Below are 24,453 nucleotides of genomic sequence, written 5' to 3'. Positions count from 1 at the left end.
ATTCCATTATTTATGCTATTATTAGATCTGGAACATTTCCTTAAAGAGAAAAATTACCTAAAATTTACATGTCATTAAAAGACATACGGAAAACAAGACATTCTGTAATTAACAGATGAATTACATCCATTATTCAAATTTCTGATAGTTACAAATGTTCAGTTTGTGTAGGTGATCTTTAGTACCAGGCAAAGACTAGGAAAGACAAAAACTGAAACATTTTTGTCCTCCCAAGTTCATTTCTTTTTTTTTCCATTTGTTTCCTTGTTTTCCCCCAGAAGCTGGAACTAGTTTATTTCTAATTCTAGTAATAACAATGGTGTGATCGACTGATTTGTGCCTTTAAATATTTATTAACTGTTATATTGTAGGTACTGCTATGAAGTTTTGTACAAAATGAAGGCCCAGATTTCATAGAGTGTACATTCTGTTGGGAGAAAGAAAGTAAAATAACATATAAACAAATGGTAAAACTAGATTTTGAGATAAGTACCAATAAAAAAAGTAAAGACTAATTAGGAAAACTATTTTAACATAATGGAAATAATACTTAACCATCTAGCACAATTCCACATATGCATCTGTTCACATCATCTATGGCATTACCTCTCCAATACAACTTGTTTGGGGAAGAAAAAAATGTTAGTTTGACCTTGGAAAGGATGAGTTTAATGTGTCTGAGAAACATCCCACTGATAACTTCCACTTGGCAGCGGCATGTGCTAGTCTGGTGTTCTGTCTTAATGGCAATAGTGGTAGAGAGAATTGGATTTTTATAGCGAAGCAGGTCAGAAAGACAAGATTATGCTTGGCTGAGCCCTACTCGTGATGCTTCAGTTCTTGGTTTGGCCTTCACATCCTAAGGAAAGTCCTTCTCCGCACCTGACCCCCATGCATCAAAGATAAGCACCCGTGGGACACATCGCGTGTTGTTACAGATCACAATCCAAACAGCCAATGGGATGGACTGTAGCCAATACAGTGCTGTGGTGCCCACTTCTCCCCTCAGAATTAAAGGCTTATTTTTCCAAGCATATGGAGTGCAGCCATTTGACTGCCCTGAGCCTTCTCTTTGAGAAGTGCCCTCAGCTAAAGGAAGCTGCCTCACCCAAGGTCACACCACTCAGATGTCTTGCTGTGGGAGCATAACTGACCACCATCTGTATCCACCACTGTGTTTGCCCTGAGGTTGCTCCTGCTTCCAGCCACCGACTGAGCTCCGCTGTGTACCACTGCCCACTGCCAGGGTCATACAATGACATTGATCACCAGGGTCGATTACCCCTGCCTGGAGGGTGACTCCTGTTATTGACGTGAAGAACCCGAAATGTCAGGCAGTAGCATAGCTTGACGTTCAAAGGGACTTTTGCCATATCCCTGGAAGTGCTCTTTTTAGGTGTCAAGGCCTCCAAACCTGCAGAGGCCAGAAGTGTGGAGACCTGGAGCACAAACACCCCCGTGGCAACTGGGAATGACGTTACGAGGGTTCACTGCTGCTTCCAACCCTTGATTTCTGGAACCATGGCCTATAAACGAGATACAGCACATTACGATTGCCGTTTTAGAGTGTATAATGCATCCTATGAACTATGTGCCCAGAAATTCCTGTGTATTCAAATGCCTGCACCAAATATCATCATTCAATTTGAAATTAAATGTGTTCCCATAACTTCCATTGAATCTTAGGTTTAACCCTCTCATATTAGATACTTCCTTTAGGCTGAACGAGATTTTATCTCTGTCCTCCCCTTCCTTGACAAACTTGACAGGTCATTTATTTTTGCCACATGTGTTTCCTCAATACTCACTCTTCAACCCAATCTACCTGGATAATTACTGCCCCTTCTCCTCTATTTAGAGGTAATAAACAGAGCCCTCCCTAATACCTACAAAGGCTTCTACGTTGACTTCTTGTAGAAATTAAACATTCCTTAGGGGATATCTTGTCACATGTAAGTCAAACCAAAGAAAGAATTTCTCCTTGGAGAATATACTGCTTCCCCCACTTTGCCTACCTATACACAAGGTTGGCTGAAAATTTTCCATTCTCTTATCTTTGTACCTGAAGGGACTTGAGATGTTGGGAGAGAGAAGAATCACTAGAACAATTTATTTAATGAGGAGCTCTGAGAGTTCAACCATCGAGATGATAATAACATGTCCCTGTTGTCCCTTTCCTATAATTCTCTGCTCCCAGCCTCAGTGAAAAGCCACATGGGTTTCCCCGGGACAGACTGCCGAAAACAGAGAGCTTCACTGATGACCATCAGAGACCGTGTCCCAGTAAAGGCTGGTGGAGTAAGAAGGAAAACAGTGGTGAAGGTGGGTACTGGGCTTTACCTCTAGAATGGTGAGACTGGGACAGTCCCATAGTTATTTAGTCTATGACAGGAAGTCTGTAGTTTTAAGATACTTTAGTTTCTACTGAACCCAGTCCTGTTTCTTTCTCTCATTTTTTTGGAATCTAGAGCCTCTCCCCAGTGAGTTATTTTCCAGAGATTCTCCACCTCTTCTCTGATCTTTCCCACAATTCTAGGGTCCTCTTAGATTTCCTGTGTCCAATCACTTATTCATTAACTACTCATTGGAGATTTGTTACACATGAGGTATTGTGTATTTTGTTCCTCGTGTGATTTTTCTTTTAGATTCCCTATTTCCGCTGGAAAATTAGAGTTCCTGACAGGACCCGATATCTCTTTATCGATGTTGTTGTTGTTTCACCTTATCCACCTTGTTGTGTCCACAATATCAACTACGAACAATGTAATTATTACTGACCTTTGGTGCTCAGGCTTATTTCATTTGCTCATCTTACCATTCTGTTTAAATCGTTAAGAGAATATCAAGTGATTGAATTTTGGAGTAGACTGCCTTGTCTTCTTCATGAATTTAATGCAAATATTTAGTGCTTTAATGTAGACTAGCCTTTTGGCTGCAGTTTTAAAATACCTATTCTTTACTGGGTTAAGAAATTGGCTTCCTTATTTAGCAAGGGGCTCTGTCCTGGCTGCTAACCACAGTAATGGCTGTTGTTACATTTTCTCAAAAGCACTTTCTACTGTAACTATAGTTATGATTCCTCTTCATTGGCCTATTTTTGAGATGAATTATGTTAGCAAACATCCTATATCTAACCAGATATCCATTCCTAGAGCAGGAATTACTTGTTCATGATATATTATTCTTTTAAACTATATATGAATGAAATTTAATTTTACTATTCTACTTTGTGTCTATATTCAGGCATATGATGGGCTTAGAGGGTTCTCTTTTTGTGTTACAGTTGATACTTTTGGTCTCATTCTTTTTTACATATCTAACATTTGCATGTTTTGAGTACGTACTATGTTCCAGGCACCATGTAACTCCCTGGAAAGACAATGATGAGCAAAAATGGTCATGATCTCTGACCCACAAATAAACATAAAAATTACCGACATGAAAGGCACATCAAGAATACTACAGGATGTTCGACTTGGGGCCTCACACTCTGTCCTCCTACCCTCATTCTGTTCTCCATCTCACTGGCCTCTCCCATCCCTTGCATTACCAAGCTCACCAACCCCAGGGCTACCGTGAATTCTGTTCTCTCAGCCCAAAATGCGTGTCCTTTCCTTATTTTCTCTGATTAACAATTACCCACCCTTCCTCTCATAGCTCAATATTCTTATTTCAGAGAGGATTTTCCTATCCACCATCCCAGACTAAATTGGTCCCCAGTTACTTTTTTCTCTTAATTAAATGCATTCTCAGCAGCTGCTCACCTAAACCTACTCACTCCCCCTCCTGAGAGTGTACTATCACTTAATAAATCCTGCTTTGCTTATGTAAAAAAAATATTAATTGCATTCTGTAGGCATAATAACGCTGAGCTTTTTTCTATCATGGAGAATGTAAACATTTATAATTATCTTAAATTTGCCTTCCATTTTTTAAAGAATGATTTGTTAGATTTTTTTATAGAAGCTTTGAGTATTTTTTTTTTTTTTTTTTGCGGTCCGCGGGCCTCTCACTGTTGTGGCCTCTCCCGTTGCGGAGCACAGGCTCCGGACGCGCAGGCCCAGCGGCCATGGCTCACGGGCTCAGTCGCTCCGCGGCACGTGGGATCCCCCCGGACCAGGGCACGAACCCGCGTCTCCTGCATCGGCAGGCGGACTCTCAACCGCTGCGCCACCAGGGAAGCCCGCTTTGAGTATTTTAAATCAAATCTACTAGTCTTTTTTTTTTTAACGCTTCACTGTGCTGATTTTTAATACAACACACTGACACTTCCATTGCATTTTATTTTATGGTTTTGGGATTTTCTTTACCCTTATGTGTGTAGTCCACACGGATTTCCATCTTCTCGGCAGAATCCACCCGGCAGGCGGTATCTGAAAGAGGAAGTCATAGGGAGCATAATTAACTAGAAGTGCTGCATTGCAGTCCAAAGAGATAACAGACTGGCTGCCCTGGTTTAAGGGGAATAATGATTAATGATAGTCACTAAAGACAGACTTATTGTTTTGTTAAGAAGCTCACATTTATCATGTGTCTGCTGTATGTCACAAGAACCACACTAGAAAAATAACATGCATCACCTCATTTAATTCACTCATCAGTCTTACAATGCTGGGAATATTTATTACTCCCTTTGTGGAGGTAAGGGATCTGCAGCTAAGAGAGATTAGGTCACACACACCTTAAAGTGGTGGGACCAAAAGCCTCTTCTAGGAATTCTGAGTCAAGATCCCATTATCTGGGCTTCCCTGGTGGCGCAGTGGTTGAGAATCCGCCTGCCAATGCAGGAGACACGGGTTCGTGCCCCGGTCCGGGAAGATCCCACGTGCCGCGGAGCGGCTGGGCCCGTGAGCCATGGCCGCTGAGCCTGCGCGTCCGGAGCCTGTGCTCCGCAACGGGAGAGGCCACAACAGTGAGAGGCCCGCGTACCGCAAAATAAATAAATAAATAAAATTAAAATATATATATATATATAAAAAATGTCTTCATTCATTTTGCAAGTGTCATATCATAAAAGAAATCAGTTTATGTCCATAGCTTCATATAGAATTAGAACCAGTGAGTAAACAACAAGGTCCTACTGCATACCACGGGAACTATATTCAATATCCTGAGATAAATAATGGAAAAGAATATAAAAAAGAATGTACATATGTGTATAACTGAACCACTTGGCTGTGCAGCAGAAATTAACACAACATTGTATATCCACTATACTTCAGTAACAAACAAATTAGAACCAGTGACCAGGAGACAATAAATTTTTTTCTGCTAAATTTTAAAACAGCTAAATATATACATTTCAAATGAAAATTGTCTACCATTTGGCTGAGTGAATCACTGTCATTGGAAGGACTCGTAGAGGGTGAAGGATATCGACCTAAAGGTGGAATCGTAAGTGATGAGTAGCTGAGGTGCCATTTGGCTGTTCCTTGAACGTTGCTTTTGCCTCCTTCCCCAGCAGACACACCAGCGACACGGGAGCAGGAAACTGTACAGGAGTATCTCGGTTCCTCCTCCCGGGCCTCTCAGACGCGCCTGAACTGCGGCCCCTCCTCTTCGGAGTGTTCGTGTCCACGGACCCGGTCACTGTGCCGGGGAACCTGCTCACCATCCTGGCCGTCAGCTCAGACTCCCACCTCCACACCCCCAGGTGCTTCTTCCTCGCCAGCCTCTCCTTTGTTGACGTCTGCTTCATCTCCACCACTGTCCCAAGGATGCTAGTAAACATCCAGACACAGAGCAAAGGCATCTCCCACACGGGGTGCCTCACTCAGCTGTACCTGTTTTATGATTTTTGCTGTGATGGGTAGCTGTCTCCTGACTGTGGTGGCCTATGACCGGTGTGTGGCCATCTGCCATCCCCTGCGCTACAGGGCCTTCAGAAACCCCCGCTTCTGCGGCCTCCTGGTTCTGATGCGTTGGCTCGTCGTTTTCTGGGTTGCCCCGCTTCGTATGCTACTGTTGAGGTGGCTGATGGTCTGTACTGGCACTGAAATTCCACGTTTCTTCTGTGAACCGGCTCAGATTGTCCAGGTGGCCTGCCCTGACACCCGCATCCATAACATCTTCTTGTTTGTGGCCACTGCCCTGCTGGGTGTGCTTCCCCTCACTGGAATCCCCTTCTCGTACTCTCGAATTGTCTCCTCTTTAATGAGAATCTCCTCCGCAGCGGGAAAATATGAAGCATTTTCCACCTGTGGGTCTCACCTCTCTGTGGTTGCCTTGTTCTATGGGACAGGCGTGGGGATCTATCTCACTTCTGCTGTGACCCATTCTCCCCAGAGAAGCTCCATTGCCTCAGTGATGTACACCGTGCTCACCCCCATGCTGAACCCCTTCATCTACTGCCTGAGGAACAAGGATGTGAAGGGGGCCCTGGGAAAGCTCCTCGGTTTAGGTACCACTTGTCTGCGAGGGGCCACTGGCCTCAGAACTAAGTGGACACTGTGGGCTGCAAAAACAAAATTTGTGAATTTCTATCTCCTGATTTTCTTTTCCCTTAAAAGACATGCTTCATTTCTTCCATTCTCAAAGCACCTATGACTTTGCTTTGATTTGTGTTTGTATTAGTTTCTGCTCAACACCCTCCTCAGCAATTCCTTTTGACTCTTCCTTCCTATTTGCAGCCCATACATTTCCATCTCGGGCTGGGTTTCTTACAGCCATTGTGGTGATTTCCAACATTAGGTTTGAAGCACTTATACCACGTACGGCATGGTTTCCCCCCAAATTATCCTCTCAAATGTTCTTGTTCTTCACGTTAATTTGTTTGTGTGTTTGCTTTTCTCTGGAAGAAATGGAATGAAAATCACACAACAGTCATAACCAAAGTGCTTCACATGCCAAGGCAGTTCTTGTTCTGTGTACATTTTATGTTATCTTGACAAAATTGTCAAAAGGTATTTTCTCTCATTTATCTCATTTTCCAAACACAGTGGGAATGGAATGGAGTCTACCCTGAAAACCTAACACTATGCCCACATTCCTAACTTTGCTATCCAACATTTTCCTGAAAACTGCGAGACTTGCACCTTCAAGAGTGGGAACCTAGTTTTGAAAGTTAGTTTTTTCACATGATTCATAGAAGTATATAGCATAGAATAAGTATGAGATATTGCTTCATTCTTTGCCTTTTTCTCCTTCCTCCCTCCCTCCCTTCCTTTCCTCTTTCTTTTGTTTTGCTGGACCTTTATTTGCTATCATTGCAGTTTTAAGATACACCCCAATATCCTAAAACATCTAATAATGAATGCAATAGAATAAAACTTGTTTTCTCTTGTGGCTTATTTGCGGGGAGGGCACTCTTTGGAGGTGCCAGCAGGAGTGGTAGTTACACACTTGTGGAATGTATTCAGAACTGAGTCCACTTTTTGAGAAGAATATTGATAGAACTGAGTCTGCAGCAAAGGGTGGAGTGGTAGAAGCTGTCAGCATTTCTCCTACATTCCCTGGGATCCCTTCAGCATCCCCACTGCACAGCAGCCTGACTGCCACTGTCAGCACCAGGTGGAACCTACTTTTCCCAATGTGTGACGGCAGGCCTGACGGAGAATTACGCCCCATGGGGGACAGTTCTTGATGGACAGGTGTGGGGCCCACACCCCTTACCTGGGATCATTCTGAAGTTTGGATTTTGTGCCATTTTCCAGAATTTCCCTACAGGATGGAAACTCTGCTCACTCGTGTGCAAGCTAACTTAAGATGAACTTTATTGGATGTGTTTTCTGCCCTGTATCCCTTCCCTTTTCTCTAACTTACGTTCCATGGTCCTTGCTCCTTCCAATAACGTACTTCCACGTAAATCCTTGATTCGGCACCTGCTTCTGAGGAACCAAAGCTGGGACACGTGATGAAGACTATGAAGAATATACAAACAATACCATGAATGGAACTAAGGACTCTGGAGCCAAAAACGACAAAGACAAACACAAAACAAACACTGGGTATATAGTAAGATCTTCAAATTACTGGAAAACAGTAATTCATTAGTGAGGAAAAACATATTCAGTGGGGCTCTAATTGAATTTGATTCCACTAAGTTTAATCCATAGTGTTTTTATTGCCTACTTCATATGAACAAAACTGGGAACCAAAGAGGTAAACATGTTGCAATTCAGAGTGGTAACCATAATAATACTGGTGGGTAATAATGCGTGCTGAAAGCAAAGGTAGAACTTTTCAATTCACATTGAGTGAGTCCAGGATAAAACTGTTAAAAATTTATTTAATAGCTTTATTGAGGGAAGATTTATATATCATGAAATTCAGCCACTGAAAGCATAAGGGCGATAAGTTTTGGTAAATTTTTACTTATGCAATCATCACCACAATCCAATTTTAGAACATTTCTATCACTCTAGAAAGTTCCCCTGCGCCCATTTGCAGGTAATATCAACTGCCACCTCAGTCCTAGGCAACCACTTATCTGCTTCTGTCTCTATAAACTGGCCTTTTCTAGCTATTTTATATAAATGGAATCATACAATAGATGAGCTTTTATATCTGGCTTCTTTCACTTAGCAGAATGACTTTTCATAGTTATCCATGTGAAAAACACACATCAGCATTTTGTTCCTTATGATTGTAGAATGGTATTCAAATGTTATGGCTGTGCCACATTTTGCTTATCCACGGATATTTGGATATTTCCAGTTGGTCAGTAGACGTGTTCAGACACACACACCCTTCACTGATGTGCTGTATTCATCCTACGGGGACTCCTGGCACTCTGGGTCAGAGGGCGGGTCTGGAGGCCACGTGATGACTACTCAAGACACCGGGGTCTGAGGCTAAATCTGCAGCCAGGGCTCCGGAGCGCCTGGCCTCACACCTGTATGCAGACAATTATTGCAAATATTTTGGGTATTGGAAGCTATCCTTTCAACTGTAATTTTTTGAGATCTCAACACAAATCAGTTACATCTGATGAATATATAGTAAGCCAGTGAATTTTTGAATACTCCACATGAAGGATTTAAATAGCTCCACTACCACTTATTATGTTGAAATGTTTTGGATATATTGGGTTAAATAAAATTTATTAAAAATGATCTCAGGGGCTTCCCTGGTGGCGCAGTGGTTAAGAATCCACCTGCCAATGTAGGGGACACGGGTTCGAGCCCTGGTCCGGGAAGATCCCATATGCCGCGGAGCAACTAAGCCCGTGCGCCACAACTACTGAGCCTGCGCTCTAGAGCCCGCGAGCCACAACTACTGAGCCCACGTGCCACAACTACTGAAGCCCGCGCACCTAGAGCCCATGCTCCACAACAAGAGAAGCCGCCACAATGAGAAGCCTGCGCAACCACAACGAAGAGTAGCCCCCGCTCACCACAACTAGAGAAAGCCTGCGCACAGCAACAAAGACTCATCGCAGCCAAAAAAGAAAAGAAAAAAAAAAAGATCTCAGTTATTTCTCTTTGGTTTCTTGTGGTTACAGAAAAAATTTAAAGTCTATATATGACTTACACAGTATAAACTGCTTCTGGGCATTATGAAGAAAAAAAGAATGAAGTATTTTATTCAGTTGACCCAGCTGGCATTCCCTTGAAGGAGCCTGGAGAAGCCTGGAGGCCTGTATCTCCTTTTAAGTTCTTCCCTCTGGCATTCTCCTTTAATCTCTCAGCAAATAATTAAGTTATGTCCCTGTGCTAGGAACTGAGAAGACATGAGCAATGTATACAAAAAATGTATGAGGCCTAGACGATCCCACATGATGGTAGGAGGTAGATAATAAAGTAATAATTAATATATCAGTTCAAAAGTGATATGAGGGAAATGAAGGAGGCAAGAAAATAAGGAAGGTCCTACATACACACCCACAGTGGCATAAATATTCTGGGGCAGATAAAGGCAGAAAAGGAAAGTAAATATGGACTATTACACCTTTAACCAAAAAAGATTAGAAATACAATGTCAAGATTTCCCCACAAAAACCACTCTGAATAAATCTTAACTACTGTGAAACCTCAAGAAAATCTTAGTTGGGAAAATTCAATTAATTGAAACAGGTCTGCTCTCTCCCTCTCATCTTTGCAGAGGGCAAATGCCAAGTCAGATGTTCTCCAATATCTGTGTATTTAATGGGTCTCCGCAATGTGAATCTGCTCAGAGAACCACCTTTGGGTATTATTTCTTTTGTTTTGTTTTTACTTTTTATTCATTTGTCCCTCAGATTTCCTTATTTGATATCTTTTAACCTTCTGTGGTTTAAAGGTCAACTCTAAATGTTTCAAATCAATCACAGAAACACAACAAAAAAATGGGCAGATCTAAGTAGATATTTCCCTAAAGAAGATATACAGATGGCCGAAAAGCAAATGTAAAGATGCTCAACATCACTAATTTTTAGAGAAATGCAAATCAAAACTACAATGAGGTATCACCTCACACAGGTCAGAATGGCCATCATCAGAAAATCTACAAACAAGATTGACGATAACTTGATACTATACATAGAGAATCCTAAAGGTGCCACCAGTAAACTACTAGAGCTAATCAATGAATTTGGTAAAGTTGCAGGATACAAAATTAATGCACAGAAATCTCTTGCATTCCTATACACTAAGAATGAAAGATCAGAAAGAGAAATTAAGGAAACAATCCCATTCACCATTGCAGCAAAAAGAATAAAATACCTAGGAATAAACCTACCTAAGGAGTTAAAAGACCTGTACTCAGAAAACTATAAGACATTGATGAAAGAAATCAAAGATGACACAAACAGATGGAGAGATACACCATGTTCTTGGATTGGAAGACTCAATATTGTGAAAATGACTATACTACCCAAAGCAACCTACAGATTCAGTGCAATCCCTATCAAATTACCAGTGGCATTTTTTACAGAACTAGAACAAAAAGTCTTAAAATTTGTATGGAGACACAAAAGACCCCAAATAGCCAAAGCAGTCTTGAGGAAAAAAAATGGAGCTGGAGGAATCAGACTCCCTGACTTCAGACTATACTACAATGCTACAGTAATCAAGACAATAGGGTACTGGCACAAAAACAGAAATACAGGTCAATGGAACAGAATAGAAAGCCCAGAGATAAACCCACGCACCTATGGTCACCTTATCTTTGATAAAGGAGGCAAGAATATAAAATGGAGAAAAGACAGCCTCTTCAATAAGTGCTGCTGGGAAAACTGCACAGCTACATGTAAAAGAATGAAATTAGAACACTCCCTAACACCATACACAAAAATAAACTCAAGATGGATTAGAAACCTAAATGTAAGATGGGACACTATAAAACTCTTAGAGGAAAACATAGGAAGAACACTCTTTGATGTAAATCACAGCAAGATCTTTTTTGATCCACCTCCTAGAGTAATGGAAATAAAAACAAAAATAAACAAATGCGACCTAATGAAATTTAAAAGCTTTTGCAAAGCAAAGGAAACTACAAACAAGACAAAAAGACAACCCTCAGAATGGGAGAAAATATTTGCAAATGAATCAACCGACAAAGGATTAATCTCCAAAATATATAAACAGCTCATGCAGCTCAATATTTAAAAAAACAAACTACCCAATCAAAAAATAAGCAGAAGACCTAAACAGACATTTATCCAAAAGGACATACAGATGGCCAAGAAGCACATGAAAAGCTGCTCAACATCACTAATTATTGGAGAAATGCAAATCAAAACTACAATGAGGTATCACCTCACACCAGTTAAAATAGGCATCATCAGATAATCTACAAACAACAAATGCTGGAGAGGGTGTGGAGAAAAGGGAAACCTCTTGCACTGTTGGTGGGAATGTAAATTGATACAGTCACTATGGAGAACAGTATGGAGGTTCCTTAAAAAACTAAAAATAGAATTACCATATGACCCAGCAATCCCACTACTGGGCATATACCCAGAGAAAACCATAATTCAAAAAGACACATGCACCCCAAGGTTCATTGCAGCACTATTTACAATAGCCAGGTCATGGAAGCAACCTAAATGCCCATCGACAGACGAATGGATAAAGAAGATGTGGTACATATATACAATGGAATATTACTCAGCCATAAAAAGGAGCGAAATTGGGTCATTTGTAGAGATGTGGATGAATCTAGAGACTGTCATACAGAGTGAAGTAAGTCAGAAAGAGAAAAACAAATATCGTACATTAATGCATATATGTGGAACCTAGAAATATGGTACAGATGAACCTGTTTGCAGGGCAGAAATAGAGACACAGATGTAGAGAACAAACGTATGGACACCAAGGGGGAAAAGTGGCAGGGGGGCTGGTGGTGGTGGGATGAATTGGGAGATTGGGATTGCCATCTATACACTAATATGTATAAAATAGATAACCAATAAGAACCTGCTGTATAAAAAATAAATAAAATTAAATTTAAAAAAATTTTAAATCTACAAACAATAAACACTGGAGAAGGTGTAGAGAAAAGGGAAACTTCCTACACTGTTGATGGGAATGTAAACTGGTACAGCCACTATGTAGAAAAGTATGGGGGTTCCTTAAAAAACTAAAAATAGAACTACCATATGACCCAGCAATCCCATTCCTGGGCATATATCCAGAGAAAACCATAATTCGAAAAGATACATGCACCCCAATGTTCATTGCAGCACTATTTACAATAGCCAGGACATGAAAGCAACCTAAATGCCCATGGACAGATGAATGGATAAAGAAGATGTGGTACATATATACAGTGAAATATTGCTCAGCCATAAAGAAGAATGAAATACTGCCATTTGCAGCAACATGGATGAACCTAGAGACTGTCATACTCAGTGAAGTAAGTCAGACAGAGAAAGACAAATATCATATGATATCGCTTATATGTGGAATCTGAAAAAATGGTACAAGTGAACTTACTTACAAAACAGAAACAGAGTCACAGATGTAGAAAACAAACTATGGCTACCAAGGGGAAGTGGGGAAGAGATAAATTGGGAGATTGGAATTGACATATACACACTACCATATATAAAATAGCTAACTAATAAGGACCTACTATATAGCACAGGGAAGTCTACTCAATACTCTGTAATGACCTATATGGGAAAAGAATCTAAAAAAGAGTGCATATATGTATAGGAATAACTGATTCACTTTGCTGTAGAGCAGAAACTAACACGACACTGTAAATCAACTACACTCCAATAAAAATTAATTAAAAAAATAAACTCAATCACAGTCTTTAATAAATAAAATACAGAAGAGCAGCCTAAATGGTCATCGCCACAATAGTATTCGAATGACAAAGGCAGAAAGTTCCAATTTTTATCCATGAACCAAATCTACCACCTCGATAACCTCAGAAATGAGAAGCCTGAAGCTTGAAACCATATACATCAAGTCTATGTTGTCTGGCATTAGGATCTGCTTTCTTGTGGAGAGATTTTGCATGTCATAGGCAGCATATGTCTTTTGTTTACCAATTTTTTTTTGTTGTTAACCCTGAAGTAACATAGGGTCACAGGTAAAAACCAGCTATTTCCTAGCAGAGATTCTACTTAATGCCACATTCCTCAAACTAGGAAACCTTGTACTGCACAGGCCCAGAGACCTATTTTCTTGGTGACTGCATAGGATGTTTACATTTTTTCCCACTAAGATACAATTAGTGTACAATGAAATGTACACGTAAGCATTCTGGGAATGACTTCTGAAAATTGCATATACTTGCATAATCACCAGAGGAAGCAAGGTATAGAACATAATTATCTTCCCCCAAAGCCCTCCTGCCTGTTCTAGTCCATCCCCTCACCTTCATCCCCCGACAAGCGCTTTCCGATTTCTAACAGTTACTAGAGACAGTATTCGGTACACAGATATTAGGCATTTACTCATTGTTTTCATATATATGTCCTGTTTTTCCTCTATTGTTTGGAGAAACATTCTGGGAGAAAGATTTTAAGTCCCCCCGTGGAACTGTGTACGATCTCTTCATCCTTTTATTTCTCTCAAACATTCCTTTATATATTTTACAAAAATATTTAGTGGAGACACATCTCAACTTTTCCTATCTTGAAGAACTGGAATCTTTTATCTGATTAACTCTATCTGTAGAAATGCTTCAAAGTCTACATTGTCTTGGGAATTTCCTGGCCATCCAGTGGTTAGGACTGAGAGCTTTCACTGCTGAGGGCCAGGTTCAAACCCTGGTTGGGGAAATAAGATCCCACAAGCCACAGTGTGGTCAAAAATTCAAAAAACAGAAAAAAGAAGTCTACATCATCTGGCATTAGGATCTACTTTCTTTTGGAGAGTTTTTGCACATTATGGGCTTTTTTTGTGTCTTTTGGTTACCAATGACATAGTACCTTGCATAGAGCCTTGTTCACTGAGGGAAACCAGGGACTTGTGACTAACACACAACTGAGATTCTTCTCAAGATTGGTAAAGGAGACCTAGATATAGCAAAATCACTGGCTCTTAGGTTGCTTGATGTAATACACAGTCCACCATGAGATATAATAAATACCCATCTAGAGGCAAATGCAGAAAACAAAAACATACAGTGCTCTAGTGCTCTAGACACTCTTACATTACATCTTTACACACAACTGACAGAATTTCTATATATCAAAAGCTCCCATTTTGTACTTTTTCCAAATATCCCTATGAATAACATACCTGTCAAGATAAGGTAGGATTTAAAAGTGAACGAGGATACATAGAGACCTAGCGTAGTATCCAGCAATTTCCTAAGTTTCACCCAGAACTGAAAGAACTTGGTAGTTCTATCCACATTCATGTTCACAGCAGCATTATTCACAGTAGCCAAAAGATGGAAGCCCCCGAAGTGTCTATTAATGGATGACTGGATAAACAAAATGTGGTATATATATCCAGTGGAGTATTACTTAGCCTTAAAAAGAAATATTCTGGGGCTTCCCTGGTGGCGCAGTGTTTGAGAGTCCGCCTGCCGATGCAGGGGACGCGGGTTCGTGCCCCGGTCCGGGAGGATCCCACGTGCCGCGGAGCGGCTGGGCCCGTGAGCCATGGCCACTGAGCCTGTGCGTCCGGAGCCTGTGCTCCGCAGCGGGTGAGGCCACAGCAGTGAGAGGCCCACATACCACCAAAAAAAAAAAAAGTAAAATATAAAAAATGTTAAATATATTTATAAATAATACAAATAAAACTGTATAGATAAAATGTGTGAATAAGTGTAACATAAAAAATGTTTAAAATGTATAAATAAAAAAATGTATAAATGAAAATAAAAATAAAGGGAACACCTGGCGGTCCAGTGGTTAGGACTCTGCACTTCCACTGCAGGGGGCATGGGTTCAATCCCTGGTGGGGGAACTAAGATCCCACAAGCCACGCGGTGCCAATAAATAAATAAATAAATTAATTAATTAAAAAAGAGATAATCCACCACAACCACACAGGGATCCAAGTCAGGTTTGACATTTTTTAAAAAAACAATTCATGGAATTTACAAAATTAGTAGACTGAAGGAGAAAAATCGTATGATTATCTCAATAGATTCAGAAAACATATTTTTAAAATTAATTAATTAATTAAATTTTTGGCTGTGTTGGGTGTTCATTGCTGCACGCGGGGTTTCTCTAGTTGTGGCGAGCGGGGGCTACTCTTCGTTGTGGTGCGTGGTCTTCTCATTGCGGTGGTTTCTCTTGTTGCGGAGCATGGGCTCTAGGCGCATGGGCTTCAGTAGTTGTGGCACACAGGCTCAAGTTGTGGCTCACAGGCTCTAGAGCACAAGCTCAGTAGTTGTGGCACATGGGCTTAGTTGCTCCACAGCATGAGGGATCTTCCTGGACCAGGGCTTGAACCCATGTCCCCTGCATTGGCAGGCAGATTCTTAATTACTGTACCACCAGGGAAGTCCTGTGGCTTCTCTTATTGCGGAGCACGGGCTCTACGCGCACGAGTTTCAGTAGTTGTGGCGCATGGGTTTAGTTGCTCCATGGTATGTGGGGTCTTCCTGGCCCAGGGCTCGAACCTGTGTTGGCAGGCAGAGGGAAGCCCTCAGTAAACATATTTGATAAAATCAGTATCTATTCAATGACAAAAAAAAAGTCAGGACCTCCCTGGCGGTCCAGTGGTTAAGATTCCTCACTTCCACTGCAGGGCTCAATCCTAGTCGGGAAACTAAGATCCCATAGGCCAAGCGGCACAGCCAAAAAAAAAAAAAAAAAAAACAGTTAACAAATAAGAAAAGGGGAACTTCCCTGGCAGTCCAGTGGTTAAGACTCTGCGCTCCCAATGCAGGGGTCTGGGTTCGATCCCTGGTCAGGGAACTAGATCCCGCATGCCGCCAACTAAGAGCACTTGTGCTGCAACTAAAAAAAAAAAAAGATCCCACAAGCTGCAACGAAGATCTTGCATGCAGTAACGAAGATCCCACGTGCCACAGCTAAGACCCAGCGCAGCCAAATAAATAAATATTAAAAATAAAAATAAAAAAGAAGGTAACAGGCTCATTGGAAAAGTTTTTTAAAAACCTACACCTTGAGCTCAATATCAAAAAAACAAACAACCCATTAAAAAATGGGTGGAGGACCTAAATAGACATTTCACCAAAGAAAACATACAGATGGCCAAGAGGCACATGAAAAGATGCTCAACATCACTAATTATTAGAGAAATGCAAATCAAACTACAGTGAGGTATCACTGACTCAATGATCAGAATGCCATCATCAAAAACTCTGTAAACAATAAATGCTGGAGAGGGTGTGGAGAAAAGGGAACCCTCTTGCACTGTTGTTGGGAATGTAAATTGATACAGCCACTATGGAAAACAGTATGGAGGTTCCTTAAAAGACTAAAAATAGAATTACCATATGACCCAACAATCCCACTATTGGGCATCTACCCTGAGAAAACCATAATTCAGAAGGACACATGTACCCCAATGTTCATTGCAGCACTATTTACAATAGCCAGGACATGGAAATAACCTAAATGTCCAACAACAGATGAATGGATAAAGAAGATGTGGTACATATATACAAAAGAATATCAGCCATAAAAAGGAACGAAATTGGGTCATTTGTAGAGATGTGGATGGACCTAGAATCTGTCATACAGAGTGAAGTAAGCCAGAAAGAGAAAAACAAATATCGCATATTAATGCATATATACGGAATCTAAAAAGAAGGGTACAGATGAACCTATATGCAGGGCAAGAATAGAGACACAGACATACAGAATGGACATGTGGACACAGAGGGGGAAGGGGAGGGTGGGACAAATTGGGAGATTAGGTTTGACATAAATACACTACCATGTGTAAAATAGATAGCTAGTGGGAACCTGCTATATATATATATATATAGCACAGGGAGCTCAGCTCAGTGCTCTGTGACAACCTAGATGGGTGGGGGGGTGGGGTGGGGAGGGAGGTCCAAGAGGGAGGGGATATAGATATACATATAGCTGATTCCCTTTACTGTAGAGCAGAAACTAACACAACATTGTAAAGCAAGTATACGCCAATAAAAAAAATTAATAGGGCTTCCCTGGTGGCGCAGTGGTTAAGAACCCGCCTGCCAATGCAGGGGACACGGGTTCAGTCTCTGGTCCGGGAAGATCCCACATGCCACGGAGCAACTAAGCCCATGCGCCACAACTACTGAGCCTGTGTGCCACAGCTACTGAAGACCACACACCTAGAGCCCCGTGCTTCGCAACAAGAGTAGCCACCGCAATGAGAAGCCCGCGCACCGCAATGAAGAGTAGCTCCCACTCGCCGCAACTAGAGAAAGCCCGCGCGCAGCAATGAAGACCCAATGCAGCCAAAAATAAATAAATTATTTTTTTAATTAATAAATAAAATTTTAAAAATAAAAATTAAATTATTTATATTATAGTTTATAGAATTTATAATTCATATGATTTATATTATCAATCATGCTATTACTTAGCATCTTTAGTCCTATTATCAGGTATATTATTAATTATAGTTTATCATTTTGTATTATACAATATTATATTATTAATAATCTAACAGTATTCCATATGATATGTTATTAATAATACAAATGTAATTGTTATAATTAATATATAATTCCATCAGTTTATGTAATTCCAATTATATACAGTTCAAGGACATGAAAAAAATAATGTCTGGTGATAGGAATCACAAAGTAGCAGCTCTTAGAGTTGGAGACTGTCTGGGAAGGGGCACCCAGAACTTTCTGGGGTGATGGGAAACTCATATCCTTGATTGGGATGTTGGTTATTCAGATGTACATATTTGGCAAACCTCCTGAAATTGTTCACTTAAGATCTGTGTATTTCACTTTTGGTAAATTTTGCCTCAATTTTTAAAAGCCATTTTTAAAATTTGGGGGAAAACAAACAAATAAATAAACAAAGAAATGGGCAGGGGTCCTCTAAAAAATAATAAAATAAAATTTAAAAATTTAAAAATAAATAAAAACCTACACCTTCCAGAATGTGGTAACTGAACTGAGGTTACAAAAGAGAATGTTTTTAAGAGACACATGCTGAAATCTTTAAAGGTGAAGGGTTATATCTGCAACTTACTCTCAAATGGTCCCCCCAAAATAGTATTGATAATTATTACATGTATAGAGAGAGAAAAAAAATGTGGCAAAATGTTAACAAATGCTGAATCTAGACAAAGAGCAAATGGGATTTTACTGTCCTGTTCTTACAATTTTTTATTCTGTAAGCTTAAAATGTTTTCCAAATGAAAACAAAAAAAGGAACCATAACTTACTGGTGAAAAGTTGAAAAATTTCCCTTTGAAGTCCCAAGAAAGACAAGGATGGCAGCTGTCACCACTTTATGTCATGATGGTACTGGAGGTCCCCATCAGGGCAGTAAAGCTGAAAAAGCAAAGAAAAGAATACTTTGAGGACTGGAAAGGGAAAAACACATCCATCATTATTCACAGATGAATGCAGTATGCATAAAAAATCCAAAAGCATATACAGGTCAATTATCCCACTTAAATAGCTTTTTTAATTAAAAAAATTTTTATAGGATACAAAATATACAAAAGTTACAAAAACCGACTGTAGTGTTATATGTGACATTTTAAATAAGTATTTCAGTGCCACTCAAGTCTATCTTGTCCCCTGAAGTGGGCGCTGTGCCAGGTTCAAAGTGAGCAACAGAGGTTTGTCCCTGTGTAAATAAATATGTAAATAGGGCTTCCCTGGTGGCGCAGCGGTTGAGAGTCCGCCTGCCGATGCAGGGGACGTGGGTTCGTGCCCCGGTCAGGGAAGATCCCACGTGCCGCGGAGCGGCTGGGCCCGTGAGCCATGGCCGCTGCGCCTGCGCGTCCGGAGCCTGTGCTCCGCAACGGGAGAGGCTACAACAGTGAGAGGCCCGCGTACCGCAAAAAAAAAAAAAAAAAAAAAAATGTAAATAAAGCGGTGCGGGCAAAGGGAAGCCCACGTGCCCCAGGTGGGACTAGAGCGAGATTCCTGGGAGTCCACAGGTGTGTGGGTGTCCTCCTAGCCACAGGGACAAGCAGCTGCCTCTGGAGTCCACCAGCACAGCACAGCTGTTGCCCCTTGGGGGGAAGGGGGGAGGCGGGCCCTGTGCCCCCAATTCATTAGGCCCTCCTCCCATGGAGACAGCGGAGGGGAATGTTTGTGGCACAGGTGATCATTCATACTCTCCTTGTTTCAAATTCTGTACAATGAGCACTCAAAACTTTCACAGACAGACACACACACAAACTCTATTTAGATCTATTACATACATAATATATATACATCCAAATGTCTATCCATTTTGGATTGAATATAAGAGCCATTTTTAACCTTTTCCCCATTAGAGGTAAGGAAACCTCATTGCTTCCATAGCACCTCAAAGTCATGTGCTACTCCAAAGGCTACTCCGTTGGTATGTTTGCGGTTTTGCCCTCAGATAAAGTACAAGCCAGAGTAAAAGCATATAATTCAGCCTGGTGGACCAAAGTAGCCATAGATATAGGTGCTGCCTCAAGGATATCAAAGGGAGTTGCAATATTTACCCAGCACAATATTTACCATTTTCTCCCTTTAAATAAGAACCATGGGTAAACCTTGAAAAATCTGCATTGGTTGGAGGAGTCTCCTGTAAATTATTATGCGGAGTCAAAAGGTGATCTGTCGGGCTTCCCTGGTGGCGCAGTGGTTGGGAGTCCGCCTGCCGGTGCAGGGGACGCGGGTTCGTGCCCCGGTCCTGGAGGATCCCGCATGCCGCGGAGCGGTTGGGCCCGTGGGCCATGGCTGCTGAGCCTGGCCTGTGCCCCGCAATGGGAGAGGCCGCAGCAGTGAGAGGCCCGCGTACCGCAAAAAAACAAAACAAAACAAATGTAGTCCTTCTTCTGAGATCGGGTGCCCTAAATATCAAACCTGAGTTTGAGCAAACTGCAGTTTTTCTTTGGAGACTGTATATCCCTTTAAGGCCAAAAGTTTTAGCAGGTGGATGCTATTTCCCTGGGAGGAAGCCCTACTCTTGCCCACCACCTTGGCTATTATTAAGATGCTGGGCATTCCAAGTTTGACTCCCTCGAGGCTAAAGGAAACCGCCTCATTGCTATTTCCTCCCAAAACACTGCTCTCAAAGGAACCAAAGGCCAAACCTCAGTCAAGGTCCAAAGGGACACTCCCCAAGATAACAGTTTAGAAAAATTGACTAGAAATGCCCAACAATTGGCTCCAGAAAAGGAAAAAATATATATATTGACCTAGTAACTGTTGGTTCAATAAAAAGAAAGAACTCTGGTTTGGGCCAAATAACTGGTCCTACTAGAAATTCTAAGATTCCCATTTCTATCGTTCTGGTCCACTGACAAAATGATAGCATTCATGAACCATTATTGGTGGGGAAATAGTAAGAAGCCTACAAAGACCACCTACCTTGCGTGCCCCTCCTGTCCAAAGTACAATGCAGGGAAACCTGTTCATGCTGTTCCTGGACATTTTAAATTGCCTGATGGGTCATCTGAGGTTTGGCAAGTGGATTTCACACAGCTGCCCCCATCTCATGGCTACAAATACATTTTAGTCATGGTCTGTATGTTTTCTCATTGGACCAAAGCTTTCCCCTGTGGACAGGTCACTGCTGCTTCTGTGGCTAAAATTTTGTTGGAAAAGATTATCCCAGGACTTCCCTGGTCGCGCAGTGGATAAGAATCCGCCTGCCAATGCAGGGGACACAGGTTCGAGCCCTGGTCCGGGAAGATCCCACATGCCGCGGAGAAACTAAGCACGTGCACCACAACTACTGAGCCTGCGCTTTAGAGCCCGTGAGCCTCATTACTGAGCCCGCGTGCAACAAGGGAAGCCACCATAGTGAGAAGCCAGTGCACCGCAACAAACAGTAGCTCCTGCGCACAGCAATGAAGACCCAACGCAGCCAAAAATAAATTAATTAATTCATTAACTAAAGAAAAAAAGATTATCCCTCCCTGGGGAACCTCTCTCGAACTTCATAACAGTGATCAAGGAACCCAGCTCACTGGTCACTTTGGCAAGTCTAAGCTCTTTGGCCGGTTTTACAACATTTTCACCGTGCTTACCATCCTCAAACCTCAGGGTTATTTGAACATAAGACCCTCCAAATACCCTGGCCCAAAGCACTGCCATTGGCGCTTCTAAATCTCAGATCCACCCCTAAGCTATCTGCTGGCCCTTCCCAGCAGGAAATGACCTCCAGCTGGCAGCACCTTCCCCCAACCTCCACACCCCTTCCCTCCATCCCCAGGTGTCCCTGATCCCAGCCTGCAAGACTTTCTGCCAACACCCTCTCTTCTGCGACTGCCTGAGCCACTTGACCTTCTCCATACAAAAATTTTCTCCTTTCCCTCCAAGAGGGACCCAATTTGCATCATTAGGTATCATTAGGGAGAGTCCAGCCCTCAGGGAGAGGTGGGCGAAAGGCTGGAGCCCAGAGGAAAAGAAAGAAGGGATCCTGGCTCTCCTCAGGCCTGAGGGCCAAATTACGTTGGGTGGAGGTTCCCCACATCAGCAATGGAGAAGAATCTCACTGGACCAGTCCATCTGGGACCTCCTTTGGTGCGCTGGGTAGGGGTGGTGGCACCTGGCTGAGTGCTCAGGAGAGGCCCTGGGGTGGCTGCAGGATGGACCACAGACCTTCTGGTCTTTTGTTTATAAACACACATGCTGGAGATATAACACTGATACATTTCCTAGGAGGAATCTTCATGGGGAACTTATTTTTCATAGCTTGGCCATCAAATCTCTTTAATTCCTCCACTGGTTTTCTATGTAGCGCACTTTCAATAGCTGTCAGTTTTTCTCAATCTCCCTTGTAATTCCCTAGACTTATTCTCTTGCCGCCATGCCTTGTCTAGTGCTTCCTGAAGTCTATTCCCAATCCAGGAGCTAGAATGTTCTAGCTAAATCACAAACGGAATCACATCACATCCCTGCTTCAAACTTCAATAAATTCCAATTTCCTTAAAGTGCCAACTAGTCCCGCTGTAAGCAGATAGGGTGGGGGCAGGGGGGTGTCCCCAGAGAGACCGAGAACCAGGAATGGCTTTTTTGACATAAGCTTGCCCTAGAACAGGTCTCAGTAATTAATGATCTTAAGGGAAGTGAGGTAATGCAAGAACAAAGGAAAGGTAGTCAAGAAATAATAGTTCAGCTATAAAACGGAGTCCTAGTTCCTCCTCAAGGGATATACTAGGTGGAGGATGGTAATTACATGCTAAGACCTCAGGTCGGAACCTAAGGAAAGATGATGTTGACCTTTTCTGACCCTGACCGCTGTGACTTCAATCAACTAACGCTTGGATTCTGGCAACCTTTGACCCAATTCTATGCTGAATTCTCTTCTGCTCAAGCCCCTTCATGAGTATGCATGTACCCTTAGCTTAAAACTTCCCCAATTTTGCTGTTCAAGGAGACACTGCATTGAGAAGATCGCAGTGTACTCCTTACTTGCTGCAAGTAATATATCCTTCCCTCTCTTGCTCTTTGGCTTGGTTGTGTCTTTTGGCTCGACACCCACTAAGAGGTGAACCCAGATTTCAGGTAACACTACCTCCCTCTCTCATCATTCTCTACTTCCCAAGTCAGGTCTCTCTTTCCTCCATTCAGGCAACACACCAGGCTCTGTCCTGCTTCTGGGATTCTGCACTTTCTTCCACCTCTCAAAACCCCTCCTTCCACAGCTTTCAGGTTTTCGTGTTTGTTTTTTGGTTTTTTTTTTTTTGCGGTACGCGGGGCCTCTCACTGCTGTGGCCTCCCCCGCTGCAGAGCACAGGCTCCAGATGCGCAGGCTCAGCGGCCATGGCTCACGAGACCAGCCGCTTCGCGGCATGTGGGATCTTCGCAGACCGGGGCACGAACCCATGTCCCCTGCATCGGCAGGCGGACTCTCAACCACTGCGCCACCCAGGAAAACCTACCTTTCAGTTCTTAAAGTTCGACTTAAGAGCTGAACAATCTTACTTTAATTGTAAGACCTGTTATTTACGTTTTCACTTCTCCGCTTTCGTTTTATTTGCTTTATTACACTTGCTTATTTACACTCACCCTAGAATCCCGAAAGTATTTTCCCAAACGAATTTGTCAAACATAAATAACTGAAAAAAAGTTTCTCTCAAAACCTCACCTCAATGCCGCTCAAAAAAGCAAAAGTCACAGGTAAAATTCTCTTGTACAAGGAGGGCAGAAAAGGACCTCCTTGATTAAATTTCACCGGCACCTCTCACCCGAAAAACAGACGAAATGCCCAGGTTCAGAGAACGGAAGGACACGAGGACAGAAGGTCACCGCCAGCTCGACTCCCAGTCGCTTGAGACCCCGCCTCCAGAAGTCCAGGGCTCCTCACTCGCTCAGACCCCGCCCTTTGGAGCTCCACGCCCCCTCCCTCGCCTAGATACCGCCTCCCACAGCCCGGTCTCCCCACCCTCTCCGGGATCCCGCCCCCCCGAGCTCCGTCTCCCCGCCCTTACCAAGACCCGCCCCCGGAGCACTTTCCAACCCTCGCCGAGACCCCGCCCTCCAAGAGGCGGGGCCTCACGCGGACCTGTTTGTCAGTGCCAGAGGCAGATCGCCAGGGAAGCAGTGGCGCAGTTTCGGAAAAGATAGCCACTGTGGGGGCGCCCTCTCCACCTCCTTGGAAGGTGGAAGGCTCCGGGGCCCAACCTAGGAGCGCTTGAGGCGGCAGGAGCGGCGACCATTGCATCCGCCAGCCTCGGGGCCGAGAAGTCCTAGTATTCTCTCACAGGAGCCGTTGGGCCCCGCCGGGCGGGCTCCGTTAGGGATCTTGGGGGCAGGTCCAGGCGGGAGGACGGCGCACGGGGCGGGACCAGGGCCGCTGAAGTCGGTTGGGCGGGTCCTCGCGCCTACCCCAGAGCAGCCAGGTGGCGGGAGGCTCGAAGAATGCTTTTCTTTGAGCTCTTGCAACGCGGTACAAGGAGGTACTGAGTTTCCAGGTGGTTTGTTATGCAGCAGTGGATAACTGACATATCCCTCTTCACTATTCTTTATTTCTAAACT

General features: G+C 42.7%; 1 protein-coding gene and 1 long non-coding RNA gene across 2 annotated transcripts; one reads left to right on the top strand and one right to left on the bottom strand.

The window, feature by feature from the left end:
- Positions 1 to 335: 335 nt before the first annotated feature.
- Positions 336 to 23,766, bottom strand: LOC131754344 (uncharacterized). The gene is made up of 5 exons (XR_010840449.1): positions 23,564 to 23,766; positions 18,702 to 18,810; positions 7,762 to 7,859; positions 4,311 to 4,373; positions 336 to 1,526 (listed from the first exon to the last, which is right to left on the bottom strand). It is a non-coding gene; the product is annotated as an uncharacterized lncRNA (long non-coding RNA).
- LOC131755839 (olfactory receptor 7D4-like) lies at positions 4,529 to 7,536 on the top strand. Its single transcript, XM_067031469.1, is given in 4 exon segments — positions 4,529 to 4,539; positions 5,465 to 5,786; positions 5,788 to 6,449; positions 7,467 to 7,536. Coding segments are annotated over 4 exon segments (1,065 nt in total).
- Positions 23,767 to 24,453: the final 687 nt, after the last annotated feature.

Source organism: Kogia breviceps, chromosome 4 (assembly GCF_026419965.1).
Source record: "Kogia breviceps isolate mKogBre1 chromosome 4, mKogBre1 haplotype 1, whole genome shotgun sequence".
NCBI lineage: Eukaryota > Metazoa > Chordata > Mammalia > Artiodactyla > Physeteridae > Kogia > Kogia breviceps.
This window is presented reverse-complemented; position numbering and strand designations above follow the sequence as displayed.